Source organism: Bubalus bubalis, chromosome 11 (assembly GCF_019923935.1).
Source record: "Bubalus bubalis isolate 160015118507 breed Murrah chromosome 11, NDDB_SH_1, whole genome shotgun sequence".
NCBI classification, from domain to species: Eukaryota; Metazoa; Chordata; class Mammalia; order Artiodactyla; family Bovidae; genus Bubalus; species Bubalus bubalis.
In genome coordinates this window covers 1,565,807-1,580,643 of record NC_059167.1, presented here as the reverse complement: position 1 = coordinate 1,580,643, position 14,837 = coordinate 1,565,807, and the positions used below count along the sequence as shown (strand labels likewise).

The window sequence follows — 14,837 nt, the reverse complement described above, 5'->3', positions numbered from 1 at the left end:
CTCCAATTAAAATTAATTAATTATTTTTTAAAAATCTTACGAATCTGTTGCTCTTTTCAAGTCCTTGTTTTGCCCGTCCACCACAGGAGACGGACCGAAATAATGGAACGTTTCAGTCAAAAATGAAATAGCAATTTTGGCTCATTGGTTACTATTAAGTATATGCTGAAGTTCTTTGACATGATATTCTAAATACCAATTTTGACTTGAGATTTGAAAAGCAACTTTTGATCCCACAGCACAGTATTCTTGGCCATTTTGGATTCTGGACGCTAACCTGATGGCTTCTAAAGCCCTTGTTAACTTGATTTGTGGGATCAAAGAGAGAGGGGTTCCTTTTACCGTGCAGGTTGGCCTTAGGCTGGCCTGCGCCGTGGAATGGGAGCCCAGCTTCCGAGTGCAGATTAGGAAGCGGGCCGTGACTGTGACTGAGAAGCAGAGTGGGGCTGCGTGTGGACTCCTCGTCTATTTGGTGACCAGAGTCAGGAGCGCTACTTGCGAAAACCCACACCCAAGGATCTCTTCTGATGCTTCGCTTTGCTTATCAGTGGAAAAGCAAGGTCGTAATCGTTTTCATTTTTCTTTTCCTGCTGACGTTTCTTTGTTAATATATTGTATCTGTCAGTCAGATATCAGCCCCCAAAACACAGATATGACGTGTCCTTTGTGGTAATTAACCTCACAAGACATCTGCTTTAATTTTAACCATGCTTTTAAATTCCTGGCACTGTATCTCTCATATCTGTAGTGAAATTTGGGGGACATATATCTGTATCCAGGAGACCCAAATCATTCTTTACAAAATAAAATAGAAGGTCACTCTATCTCTGCCTCAGACACGTGTGGTGGGATTGCTAAATCAGTGAAGTAATCTGAGGAGTAATTTCTGAACCCATCAACCACTGTAACCTTCTAGGATCAGGAGACCTGAATGGACCTGCCTCCTGGAGAATGGCAGTGCTTGGTGAGTCCCGCCAGAGAAGAACCAGAGTCATCCTCCCATAAATTCAGCCAAGTATCATGATGGTAATAGGTAGCATCTGTTAAGCATCATGTATGTGCCTGGGATTTTACACAGTTTTTTTTTTTTTTTTTTTTTTTAGTATTTATTCGGCTGTGCAGGGTCCTAGTTGTAGCATGCCAGGGTCTTTAGTTGCAGTTTGTGGGATCTAGTTCGATCCCTGTGAGAGATCCCTGGAGTCTTAGCCACGGGACCAGCAGGGAGGTACCTGCCCATCACTTTTATGAGGCAGGTGTGTTACCCTACTCTGTAGGTGCAAAACCTGAAGATGAGCAGGATTGCCCTCAGTAGGATTGAAGTTTCTGCTCTCGACACTTGCTCCACTGTGCCTCTCCTGCTTAATTGTCAGCAGTTAGACCTTTCCTCTACATGTTTGTGGTTAACTCTCTTAGCTGCAGTGAACAAAAGTCTTGATACATTGTATCTTCTAAGCCTTTGTGTGTCAGGCTCTTTTCTTGAATTAATAACACGTGTCTCGCCTGCCTAACATCTGCAGGATTCAGGGCCGCAGACATCTGTGGGCTAGAAAAGCCATCAACAGCTTCTTCAAAGAGCTGGAATCTGTGGAGGAGGAAAGGGCTGTCATCACAGGAGTGGGCAGGGTGGGAGACGTAGTGGTGGAGGAAATGATGTTTGCAAAGATGTGGAGGCAGACGGTATATCAATTAAGTCAAGGGTAGAGGAATCATGAAAGGGCATGATGCGACATAAAATTGAAGGGCATAGATTTGGTCAGACTGTGGAGGTTCCTAAGCCTTGATATGTGCTTAAGGAGACAGGCTGCGCTGGCGCTTAGAGAGCCCCAGGGGGAAGACACAGTCAGAGACAGGGCAGTTCATGTGGAGCTGAGGTCTGGCGTGGGAAGGGCTGAACTGGGCAGATCTTCTTTGAAATAGAGGATGTTACGGACTTCCCTGGTGAGCCAGTGGTTGGGAATCCTCCTGCCAATGCAGGGGACATGAATTTGAATCCTGGTCCGAGGAGATTCCACATGCCTTGGGCTGGCTAAGCCCGCACGCTCTAGAGCCCATGTTCCACAAGGGAAGCCCCCTCAGTGAGAAGCTTGTGCACCACACCTGCAGAAAGCCTGCGTGCAGCAACAAAAACCCAATGCAGCCAAAAAAAAAAAAAAGATGTTATAAGGGGCAGAAAAAGGGAAAAAAAAAAACTTGATACCTGCCTCTATATAGTTGCCACATGAGCCAACAAGTCCAAAAGACTGCGACTTCTGAGCCTGCCTGAGACTGGACAGAAGCAAATTCAGAAGGAGGCTGGTTTTCAGAAGGGAGGGCATGCTGATGAGTTTCGGTTTTTAGAAAGCTAGGTTTGGGATGACCATGCGGTATCCCCATTGAGAAATCCAGCTTGTGATTGGAGATGCCCATTTGGAAATTTGGTGAGCCATCCAAGCTGGCCGAGTCTGAGCGTCATTTTGTTCAAATGACAGTTGCAGTTGGTGAGTGGGAAACTCCCAGGGAAGAGATGTGAGGAGAGGCCCAAGGACAGAGCGTCAGTCTAGAGAGCACGGTCGTTGTTCAGTCGCTCAGTCGTGTCTGACTCTGCGACCCCATGGACCTCAGCACGCCAGGCCTCCCTGTCCTCTACCACCTCCTGGAGTTTGCTCAAACTCCTGAGGGTATGGAACCGGGTGGCAAGAGCAGCAAACGCAAGAGAGGCTGAGTCCAAGAGCTGGGAGAGAACCAGGGTAGGCACGTAGAGAGGGGGCCTCAGAGGCCAGTGGCAGAGGAGGAACGCTGCCCTGCAGCAGAGCGGTCTGGAGCGGACGCTCAGCCGTGGCACCCCGACGACCAGGGCCACTGTGCACTGTTGCATGTCCAGCAGTGTTGCTGACCTCTAGAGAATGTCCCCAGACATTGCTAAATGCCCGCTCAGGGCAAAATCACCCCCAGTGAGAACCACTGGTCTAGAAGAATAAGGAGTATGGAAAGCCCATGGGGTCTGGCAGTTAAGAATAATATTTGCGTAGAAGGCTGACAGCCAGAGGTTTTGAGAGAAAAATAGGAAAGCTGCTGACACCTTGTTTCAGCACAGCAGGACCCATCCCGGCTGGTCTCCAGAGTGTGAGGTCAAGGACTGGCGGTGTTTGAAGCCAGAGCATTTGTGGCCGTTTGTGACAGAGCAGCAACAGGACACGAGAGCACACTGTCCACTAGCAAAAAGGCTGGTGACGTGACTTACGAGTAGAAATTCACAGAGTTAAACATAGGTTTAGAAATGCGAGAGAATCTGTCAGAATTAAAGACTGTCTTTGCATATACTTAGATACAATCACATCCTTCGCAGTGACAGTATCTTTCCATATTCCTCGCAAAAAGTGTTTTTCAGTACATACAGAGAAATGGAGCTCAGGTGCAGCACAGGGAAATCTACAGCAAATGCAAAGTGGAATGTGAAGCACGGCATCATTGTGTGTGTGAGAGAGAGAGAGGCAGGCAGGCAGCTGTGGGGCTTGGGGACAGCGAGACCGCAGCCCAAGCCCAAGCTCGTCCTTCCCACCCTCGTCACCCAGCTGCTCCGTCCCCATCCCCTCTTGTGCCCCCATCCCCTCTCGCGTCACTGTCCAGCTGTCCACTGTCTGTTTGTGGCATCTGCTGCCCACACCCTCCTCCAGGAGGCGTGGCTAAAAGCTCAGTCTGTTGGGCATCTCTGCGCTGGGGCAGAGGACCAGCGGTGAAAGATGAAGGACCAATGACAAAAGCAACGTTGTATCAGAGGACACAATTCCCAGAACAGCAGTCATCCTCCGGGATTCACACGCCTTCCAACAGAATCTTCAGCTCCATCAGCCGCTCCAGGCTCAGGCTGGGGTGGGAGGTGATGGACTCTTCTCAACACTGGCCTTCCTTTCTTCGTGTCCCTTCCACGGCCTTCCTGTGCTTTGCTGAGCTTTATTTTAGGACTTGTCCATTATACGTTATTAGTTTAAATTTAGCCTTCAAGCTTTAAGCCATGGGACAGAATTCCCATATTGTGGGCTGAATCAGATCTCTTAACAGCCATGCTCTGCAGGCCCTGGCAGGAAATAGACCACAGCTGAGCTCCTGGTCATTCAGTTCAGTTCAGTTCAGTCTCTCAATCATGTCCAACTCTTTGTGACCCCATGAACCGCAGCATGCCAGGCCTCCCTGTTCATCACCAACTCCCCGAGTTTACTCAGACTCATGTCCATTGAGTCGGTGATGCCATCCAGCCATCTCATCCTCTGTCGTCCCCTTCTCCTCCTGCCTCCAATCCCTCCCAGCATCAGAGTCTTTTCCGATGAGTCAGCTCTTCGCATCAGGTGGCCAAAGTATTAGAGTTTCAGCTTCAATATCAGTCTTTCCAATGAACACCCAGGACTGATCTCCTTTAGGATGGACTGGTTGGATCTCCTTGCAGTCCAAGGGACTCTCAAGAGTTTTCTCCAATACCACAGTTCAAAAGCATCATATTCAGTGCTCGGCTTTCTTTATAGTCCAACTCACATCCATACATGACTACTGGAAAAACCACAACCTTGACTAAAGGGACCTCTGTTGGCAAAGTAATGTCTCTGCTTTTTAATACGCTGTCTAGGTTGGTCATAACTTGCCTTCCAAGGAGTAAGCATCTTTTAATTTCATGGCTTCAGTCACCATCTGCAGTGATCAGGGCTCCATAAAGTGCCCAGTTGAATAACTAACTGTTAGTCTGCTTAGCTGGGGGCTCGGGGAAAAAACCTTCCGCCCCGTGGGGGCTTCGTAGTGTGTCTGCTTGCCTGGGCTGAGCCAGGTCTGTTGTGCGGAGTCCCTTCTCTTGCACGTTTCTGGTCAGGGCCTCCCCGAAGGCGCCGTGGCTATAGCTTGTTGGTGGGGTTTCCGCTTGCTCTCCTCCACTGTGTGTTCGTCCTCGCTGGCTCTGCCCGCCCTACAGGCTTCAGGCTACGAAACCAGGGCAAAGTCAGCAACGTTACCCAGGCTACTTTACTGACTCCTGGAGCTCTGGTGTCAAATCCCTGTAAATTATATATATTGTATATAATACAATATATACACACACACACCAAAGTGCTTCTGCTTCTCTGATTGAACCCTAACTAACGTGCATATCCATCCCCCTGAAGCCCCTGTTTTTATTACTTTCCCAGTAATGACTTACAGTCAGTCCACTATATATGTAGTTCCTTCATTCTGTAGTTGTATATCTGTGATTCAACCCAGCCGCCTGACTTTCTTAGTGGCTTACTTCTGATAGGCGGTATAACACAGCACATCCAGAGTCCCGCCCTCCGAAGTTCTCCAACGTACAAGTGTTTGATACCTGCAAAGAATGCAAAGTCAGTTCAAACCCAGCCCTCTCTGGTGATGAAGCACAGACAGTACCCAGAAAGCGCAGCCCTGGGGGAGAAGCCGCAGCTCAGGCCTGCAGGAGACAGAGGAGACACGGGAGAGTGAGCTCGCGGGCAGCAGTGGCCACAGCGGAAAGCCAGGACAGGCCGTGGACGTGAGTCCTGGCTGGAGAAGATTGGAAGCTAAAACTGCTTTGGCGTTTCAGGAACAAAAGAGCTTGTCGTCAGGAGGCTTGTGGGGCCACTGTGCCTCTGCCAGACACTGGCAGGCACCCACCCTCACCATCCACACACAGGCAGGTCAGAGTCTGCACATGTACACCCCGTGTCCCGGCTGTGGCTGTCCTGGGTACCAGTGATCCAAAGTGAATTTGGAGTGTAAAGGATTATTAAGGATACTGTTTCAAGGAATAAAAGTTTATCACCTAGACAGCCTGGAAGAGACTTTTTAGTCTCATTATTCAGGATAGACTTTAAGGTTCTAGGTGCTTAGAATTCTCTTAGAAGCCAAATACAAAGCAGGGCTGGAAGAGACCATATGAAGAGGTGTCCTCATGGTCTCCATTGATGTTTATCTTGGAATAAGCCCTCAGATCTTGGGATGTTGAAGAAAATGAGACTAGTGAGGGAAGAGTGGAAATTAGCCTTCCAGAAAGTGCCTTTAACCTGCGGTGCTATGTTGACACGTGGAGAGAGTTACCAGGCGGTGATAATCTAGAAAGCTGGGAAAAAATGCACGGGAAGATGGCTTCCACCTCACACTGGTTGGTTTTGCCATTAACACCTGTGTCTCTGCCCTGGAGGTCACTTCACATTACTAACAAGCAAGAGAAATAAAAGCATGCTGTCATCTTGGACTTCTAAGGAGCCGTATTTTTTCCCTAGAGTCATAGTATCACTGCATTGTCAGCTTCCCGCTTCCTCTCCTTTTTACGCTTTTGTGACGCATCACAGATGCTGATGCTCATGCCTGTGGCTCCTGCGCATCAAAGCAAGTCCCCTGGTCCGCTCAGGAGGGTGGGAGGTCTGCGAGTGCACTTCTGCGTTTTGACACTGTGGCTTACTTGCGCTAAGAGCTCCCACAGCTCTGGTCCCGGTGCTTCTCCTGTCTGTTCCCTTAGCACCCTGCCCAGAAACGGTTCTGTTCACCTCACTGCTGCCTGTCTCTCCTTGACTCGGATTCCCACAGCAGTCTTACTCTGTAAAGTTATACTGACACAGTTTTTTTTTTTAAGTATAGTTGAGTCATCATATTATTTTCAGGTATAATATAGCGATTCAGTATTTTTATAGATTATACTCGATCTAGAGAAGGTGATGGCACCCGACTCCAGTACTCTTGCCTGGAAAATCCCATGGACGGAGGAGCCTGGTGGGCTGCAGTCCATGGGGTCGCTGGGAGTTGGACACGACTGAGCGACTTCACTTTCACTTTTCACTTTCATGCACTGGAGAAGGAAATGGCAACCCACTCCAGTGTTCTTGCCTGGAGAATCCCAGGGACGGCGGAGCCTGGTGGGCTGCCATCTATGGGGTTGCACAGAGTCGGACACGACTGAAGCAACTTAGCAGTAGCAGCAGCAGCATACTCGATCTATAGTTTTTCATAAGATAATGTCTCTAGGACCTCCCTGGTAGTCCAATGGTTAAGAATCTGCCTTCCAATGCCGGAGACATGAGTTCGTCCCCAGGTCTAGAAAGATTCCACCAGGCTCCTTTGTCCATGGGATTCTCCAGGCTCCTTTGTCCATGGGATTCTCCAGGCAAGAATACTGGAGCGGGTTGCCATTTCCTCCTCCAGGAGATCGTCTCAGACAAGGGGTCAAACTGGAGTCTCCTGCATTGGAAGGTGGACTCTTTATGACGCCCATGCGTGTATCCCTGCAGCCTGTTCACTCTGCGCGGCAGGCGGCGCCTCTTCAGTCCCTTCCCCAGTCTTGCCCCGCCTCCTCCCTCCCCACCGTGACCTCTGGTTTGTTCTCTGTATCTGTGAGTCTGTTTATGTTTCAGCATATGTAGTTGTTTCTTATTTGTAGATTCCTACATAAGTCCTAACATACAGTATTTTCTGTGTCTGACTTCATAAGCATAATACTCTCTGTGTCCATCCATGTTGGTGCAAATGGCAACAAAATTTCACTTTTTCACTACTGAGTAGTATTCCATGGTGTATTTACATAACACGCCACATCTCTATCTGTCCATCTGCGCTGGGCGCTTGGTTGCTTCCATATCTTGACTATTATAAATAATGCTACTGTGAACCTGGGGCACATGTATCTTTTCGAATTACTGCTTGTTTTTTCCTTAGAACATAAACGCAGGGCTTGATTGCTGGGCCTGTGGCAGTTCGTTTCTGGTTTCTGAGGAGCCTCCACACTGTCCGTAGTGACGGCGGCCGTGTACATTCCCACCAGCACTGCACCACGCTTCCCTTTTCCTCACAGCCTCACCAGCGTTAATTTGGTATTTGTAGTCTTTTTGACCACAGCCACTGACAGAGCTTCCCAGGTGTAATGGGGGCTTAGGTGGCGCTAGTGGTAAAGAACCTTCCTGCAATGCAGGAGACATAAGAGACACAGGTTCAGTCCCTGGGTCGGGAAGATCCCCTGGAGAAGGAAGTGGCAACCCACTCCAGAGTTCTTGCCTGGAGAATCCCTTGGACAGAGGAGTCTGGTGGGGCTACAGCCCACGGGACCACACTGAGCCGAACACAACTGAAGTGACTTAGCACCCACGCATTGCCAGGTATGGGTTGCTCATTGTGGTTTTGATTTCCATATCCTTGACTTAGTTTTTTCTTAAGTGCAGCTTTTATGTACAACAACATCAGACATCCTGGCTAGGGCGTGAACAGGAAGCATTTTTCATAGGAAGAGGCGGGGAATCTTTCTAAGGAAGGATAATTATTTTAATAGCCCTCCCTCAAGGGAAAACGCAGATGAGAGTGGAGCTTTTCGGGCAGTTGGATAAACCTTGAAGAACACAGCAGGATTTACATTTCTGGAAAACCCCATGGACAAAGGAGCTTGGTAGGCTACAGTCCATGGGGTCACAAAGAGTCGGACACAACTGAATGACTTCACTTTCACTTCACTTTCACTTTTCCCCAAACACAGGACCATGCCAGAAGCTGAATGGATATGAATGGGGCTCTGGGCGCTGACCGCTGCTCTCGCCGCTGGGGGCATTTGACCCACACTGAGACGCCTCATTGAGTCCTGCTCTGTTCTTGTCCCCGCAGCGCCAACCTGTCCAAGGCTGCCTGGGGCGCGCTGGAGAAGAATGGCACCCAGCTGATGATCCGCTCCTACGAGCTTGGCGTCCTCTTTCTGCCGTCAGCGTTTGTAAGTCCACGCGGCTGCCTGACCCGCGTGAGCGAGAGGGAGGGCGGCGCATGCTCCCATCTCTGGGCTTCCCAGGTGGCGCTAGTGGTGAAGAACCCACTTGCCAACACAGGACACATAAGAGATGCCAGTTTGATCCCTGGGTTGGGAAGATTCCCTGGAGGAGGGCACGGCAACCCACTCCAGCGTTCTTGCCTAGAGACTCCCATGGACAGGGGCGCCTGGTGGGCTTATAGTCCACGAGTCGCACAGAGTCGGACACAACTGAAGTGCACACATGCACGCGGGTTCTCTTCTTTAGTCTCCGTGACCTGCCCAAGGTCAGGAGGTCAAACAGCTGTGAATTTGTTTCCTGATCACTCCTCTGGGTGCCGTGTGATCACTGCTCTCAAGGAGTATATCCAGTAGGTGATGGAAGATCCTGCTTTGGGTAAAGTTAATAACAGTCTTTAAATAAAGCTTGTGAACCAGAATGTGAAAGTTACTAAAAGATCAGCAAAGGGAAGAGTCAGCCAAGTGTGAGATTTGTTCTGGGGTGGGGTGACCACAGACCGCCTTCAGGAGCAGGACGTCTTGAGGAGGGGCAGCGAAGGATCCTGAGGATTCTCGGTCAGTGGAGAGGAACAGGAAAGGCAGGCTGTGGAGGAACTGGCCTGAGCACCAGCCTGGAGGCAGGGGGCTCACAGCGTCTGCTGGAGACGGGGTCCCGGGGTCACAGAGGACCTGCCGCCACACTCACTGGGAAGCCCCCAGGAGGGCACCACGCGGGAAGCCGTGTCTTTCTCTCGGTGTCCTGGTTCTTTTCTTGCCACTCACTGTAGTTGAGTTGCTGGTAAGCACACCTGTGATGCTGGCCCTTGGCACTCCACTCGGCCTGGACCAGGAGACTCAGCCAGGGGAGTGCTGTGAGCTGGTCCTGAGACTTCCCTCCAGGCCCCGCGACATGAGGGCATCGTCTCGAGGTGGGCTGAGAGCGCCTTCTCTCAGTCTCGGGGGATTTCTCACAGAGCCATCTCACAGGCTGTCCTGGGGCAGCCCCGTCACAGAGGGGGTCACAGACGAGGAGGCGACTTCCACAGGCCCCCCCAGCTCAGCGGATCCAGCAGCCCCCAGTGCTCCGTCCCCCTGACCCTCCTGTGATCGCTCAGCTGCGTCGCCGGGAGGTAGTAAATCCTCAGCACTAGGGAACTAATACTCAGGTGCTGTGATCATAGTGGCTATAGCTCTGAACTCAGGCTAGAATTATCTTCCAGTAATAGCTTAAGTCGTGGAGTAAATTCTATGTCACTCATTGGCTTTTGTTGTCAGCGTCTGCAAACTTCCAGTCCTTTCTAACTGTTCCGACGTGATCCCTCATCACGAAAATGAAAACAGGAAAGAAGTATGCTGCACTTCCAGAAGCTCTCAACCCCTCTAAGCGACTTATTTTTACCTCCAATGTTGCTTCTATGTGTACATTAGAGAAAGAATGGCCATAATCGTTTAGAATCCCCAGAAAGACTAGACTAGACTCTTCGCTCAGATGGTAAAGAACCTGCCTGCCAATGCAGGAGACATGAGAGATGCCAGTTTGATCCCTGGGTCGGGAAGATCCCCTGGAGGAGGGCATGGCAACCCACTCCAGCATTCTTGCCCGGACAGAGGAGCCTGGGGGCCACAGTCCATGGGGCTGCAAAGAGTAGGACACGACAGAGCAACTAACATGCCACTGTAGAGGTATACCACCATTCTAGCTGAAATAAGGGTGGAGTCATGTGTGAAGACCATCAGGCAAGAGTATTAAAAGATGGACTCCCCCATCCTACGCTGTGCTCCCAGGTTCAAGATCGAGGCCTCCGGCAGGGGGGCTGTGGAGCTGACTTCCTGAGGCAGCGGGCTCTCGAGTAAGCAGTTCCTTGTCATGTTTCCACGTGCAGATCCCGCGCTTCACGGCAGGCCTCCTGCACACACTCAGGAACCCACACACCACCGCCATCTCATCATCAGGCTTCTTCCCATCTGGGCAGATGGCCATGTCCTTCAGCGAGTCGTCACTGACCGGGCAGAGTGCTGAGATGAGGCGTGTGTACAGCACACGAGTATCTGACCTCGCCTCCCAAGGGCCTGACGGTCGAGCTGAGCAAGGACATTGTCGCAGTGAAACAGATGCCTTGTGTGAGAGAAGCCCCGGGCATAAGCTGGCTGCTGAGACGCGTGAGGAGAGTTGAGAGACGTCCCAGGCATAGGCTGGCCGCTGAGACATCTGAGGAGGGTTGAGAGACGTCCCAGGCATAGGCTGGCCGCTGAGACGCACGAGGAGGGCTGAGAGACGCCCTGGGCATAGGCTGGCTATGGGACACGTGAGGAGGGCTGAGAGATGCGTGAGGAGGATTGAGAGACGTCTAGGCACGGGCGGACCGCTGAGATGCGTGAGGAGGGCTGAGAGACGCCCCGGGCATAGGCTGGCCGCTGAGACGCGTGAGGAGGGCTGAGAGATGCCCCGGGCATAGGCTGGCTGTGAGACGCGTGAGGAGGGCTGAGAGATGCCCCGGGCATAGGCTGGCTGTGAGACGCCCCGGGCATAAGCTGGCTGTGAGACGTGTGAGGAGGGTGCTGGGCCCGAGTGAGCAGAGCCCAGAGGTCTCAGTGCATATCCAAGGTCTTTTAGGTGCATTTTTCAGAAACCAGCTTGAGCTGCCTTAGGCCCACAGAAGGGGGAGTGTGGTGGGATCACGGGATGGGAAGGACAGTGGAGGCGTGGAAGGCCGGGCGGGCCAGCCCCCGACGACGGGCTCTGTGGGCTGCCGCCCCTGCTGCAGCTCCATCGTGGAGCTTCTTGGCCCCGTTGCGGGCCCTTCTGTGTTTCTAGTCACTGCACAAGCTTGGGTCTGCCCTCCACGCCTCTCCTTCCCAGCCCTGGCCCCCAGTAGGGGCCTGCTTGCAGAGAAGGGCATTTGGTGTGAGCTAGGAAGCCACCCAAGAGGTAGGAGCTGACTGCCAGAGAGTTTTACCCGTGAGTGAGGTGATGTGTTTTATCTGGAGGAAGCAGCTAAAGGGTTTTTGCAGCACAGGAGACGTTGTTCTTCAGCCGCTCTATCTCGTCTGTGTCACGTACTGTTCTGCGGAGCTTCTGAGAAAGCAGGAGACCTCTGTGCGGCCCTCAGAGAATTAACATTTATGGATTTGACTTTGAGGGCACCAGAGATCTCTGCCGGGTCATCAGTCATCTTGTGGAGGCTGCAGGAGCCCAGAGCAAGACTTAGCTTGTGAAGGAGAGGCCCTCCCCGCTCTGAGTGCCCCCGGCTCGTCCCTGGACTCGCTGCCTGGGGTGGCCTCCCGCACGGTCGGCTCTGCAAGCACCTCCCACCGCCTCCGAGGAGGCAGACCAAGCGGAGTCTTCTCTCGGGAGGCCTGTGCCGCTGTCCCAGCCAGGCAGCCCTGCCTTGGCCTCTTTCTTAACACTCCGGGCTCCCCACTGATGGGGTTGGGCCCACACAGTGTTGGGGGTCGTCTTTACTCAGCCCACTGATGCAAACAGGAATCTCGTGGAGACACCCTAGAGACACACGGGTGATGTTTGCCGGTTCCCCGGTATCCCGCGCCCCCCTTCTTGGGAGCCTTAATCCACGTTACGGACAGCCCCTGAGGCTCCCTGCCTCCCCCAGCCCAATCTCTCTCGTCTCCACTGCAGGTGCTGCTCCTCTGCGCCCCACAGCCTCGAAAACCGGGGCTCGTCCCGGGTGCCCTGTGTTGTCATTGTTGACTCAGGCGTCTCCTCAGCTGGGCTGGGAGCTGCTCTCACAGGAGGGCCTGGCACACGGGGGACTCTCCCTGAAGTCTGTCCGTTGGTGTCACTCCCATGAGGTTCCTGGAGCACCCTCACCCCTTTGTGTGAGGAGGACAGTTACGCAGAGCAGTGACGATGTGGGCGATGTGGATTTAATCAAAGGGGTGTTGGGGGGTGGTGGTGCTCAGTTGCTCAGTCGTGTCCGACTCTTTTCGACCCCATGGGCTGCAGCACACCAGGCTTCCCCATCCTTCACTATCTCCCAGAGCTTGCTCAGACTTACCTCCATCAAGTCGGTGATGCCATCCAACCATCTCATCCTCTGTCACCCCTCCTCCTCCTGCCTTCAATCTTTCCCAGCATCATGGTCTTTTCCAATAAGTCGACTCTTCTCACCAGGTGGCCAAATTTGGAGCTTCAGCTTCAGCACCAGTCCTTCCAGTGAATATTCAGGACTGATTTCCTTTACGATGGACTGGTTGGATCTCCTTGCAGTCCAAGGGACTCTCAAAAGTCTTCTCCAACACCACAGTTCAAAAGCATCAATTCTTCAGCGCTCAGCCTTCCTTATGGTCCAGCTCTCACATCCATACGTGACTACTGGATAAACATAGCTTCGACTAGATGGACCTTTGTCAGCAAAGTGATCTTTCTGCTTTTTAATAGGGTGTCGAGATTGGTCATAGTAGATGCTCGAGGATCTCGTCAGGAACCGTTTGCAGCATGGGGTAGCTCACCTGTAGCGTCTGTTGAAGCCGACGCATGTGCACACAGCCTCATGCTCACTGTCATGGGAGTCTGTTGCCTTACTTACAACAACAGTTCCTATGTATTCATTCAGTGTCTTAACCGTTCTGTGTTGACCATTGTCTTGAATGGCTGCTGGGAGTGGTGCGGTCTGAGGCCCGCTGTGATTCCTGTCTTTGAGTTTCTCCCTTCAGTGCTGTCAAGATAAGCCTTTTGATATGTTTCGCTACATGTTTGCCAGCGACTTACATAACACCCAGTTCTCGAGTCGCTCTTGTGACTGGACATCATCCAGACCCAGTTTCTGGAGATCAGCCCTCCTTTGTGGCCCTCGGGCAGAACTCCATGTATGAAACACCCACTTTTCTGAGTTATCAGCAGCCAGAATCGCCACTTCTGTCCTTCATCGGCGGACCATCCCGACGTCTGCGTTCCTGAACGCAGACTTGAGGCCAGCATTGCACGTGGTCAGGTTTTGTGCTCAGCGTGGGCTCAGCCTCAAGCGCGGCAGGTGCCACCCGCAGGAAGCCAGTGGCTCTCCTTTCCGTGGCCGTCTTAGGGACCGGTCGTTTCGGAAGCGTGTGAGTGGACACCGTGTGGCCTACAGACAGCAGCGGTGGAGAGCCAGCACTTCCCATTCATGATAATGATGCCATTTGAAAGTTCTGGGATTGATCTGAAAGCCGACAAGTTCCCGGTAGCCAAATACTGATGTGTTCCCATTTTTTCTGCTTTTTTTTCCCCTCTGGCTGTACCAGGCCTTAGCTGCAGTATGCGGGATCTTTAGTTATGGCATGTGGGATTTTGTTCCCTGACCAGGGATTAAACCAGGGCCCCCTGCACTGGGAGTGTGGAGTCTTTAACAGCTGGACCACAGGGAAGTCCATTCTGCGGCTTTTAAATGTGTGACTCAGTAAACACATCGTTTTGAGGTTAACCTAACTTGCCATGGAGCGTGGAGTCAGCAGCTTTCTCTTTGATCGGGAACACTTTCAAGACCTTTGGGGATTAATGTCAGGGCATATTTGACTGTGCTCCCCTTGGCTGTTGTTGCTCACAGTAGGTGCTTGACAAATGTTTGTTCAGTGAAGACCTTATTCCTTTACAGTCTGACTTCACCCTTCCACTTTTTAATGTTTTTTGAGTTGTCCCTTGTCATGGCAGTCTGGATGCTGGTTGGGAAAGGATTTCCAGACGCAGAGCATTTCAGAAGGGAGTGAGCTGATTAAGAATGACGAGCAGAGCGCGGGCACCGCAAGTGCAGCGGGCCGCCGCCTCCTGACAGGCCAGGGGGAGCGCGCGCTTTTTGTGAGTTAGCAGCCAACTCTTACGCCTCAAGACAAAGAAAATTCCTGCTGGCAGAACACCATTAGGTGATTGGTTAGGTCCCTATACGGTGACTACCGGGGTGAGCATTTCTGCCTAATACAGGGTCAGGAGGCCTGCTGGTGATATCAGAGGAGCTTTTGGCCGTGGTTACACAGGAGCTCAGTCGGCTTCAGGGGCGACCTTGGTCCCAGTCTCTGCTTTTGTGGCCGTGGTGTAAGGCCTCGCACCTGTGGCCTTGGGGCAGAACTCCACACCTTTAATTGAGGCCTATTTAACTTTTAGGTTAGATGGATTCATCTA

At 51.9% G+C, this 14,837-nt stretch overlaps 1 protein-coding gene across 15 annotated transcripts in view; it reads left to right on the top strand.

Annotated features, from left to right (window-relative positions):
• The window catches only part of TDP1 (tyrosyl-DNA phosphodiesterase 1), a 74,903-nt gene that overhangs the window by 47,688 nt on the left and 12,378 nt on the right, over window positions 1–14,837 (top strand). For all 15 annotated transcript variants that reach the window (XM_044924633.2, XM_044924622.2, XM_044924628.2 and 12 more), the window contains one exon: window positions 8,593–8,695. In XM_044924633.2, the coding sequence (XP_044780568.2) occupies window positions 8,593–8,695 (103 nt within the window). The remainder of the gene's footprint in view (window positions 1–8,592; window positions 8,696–14,837) is intronic.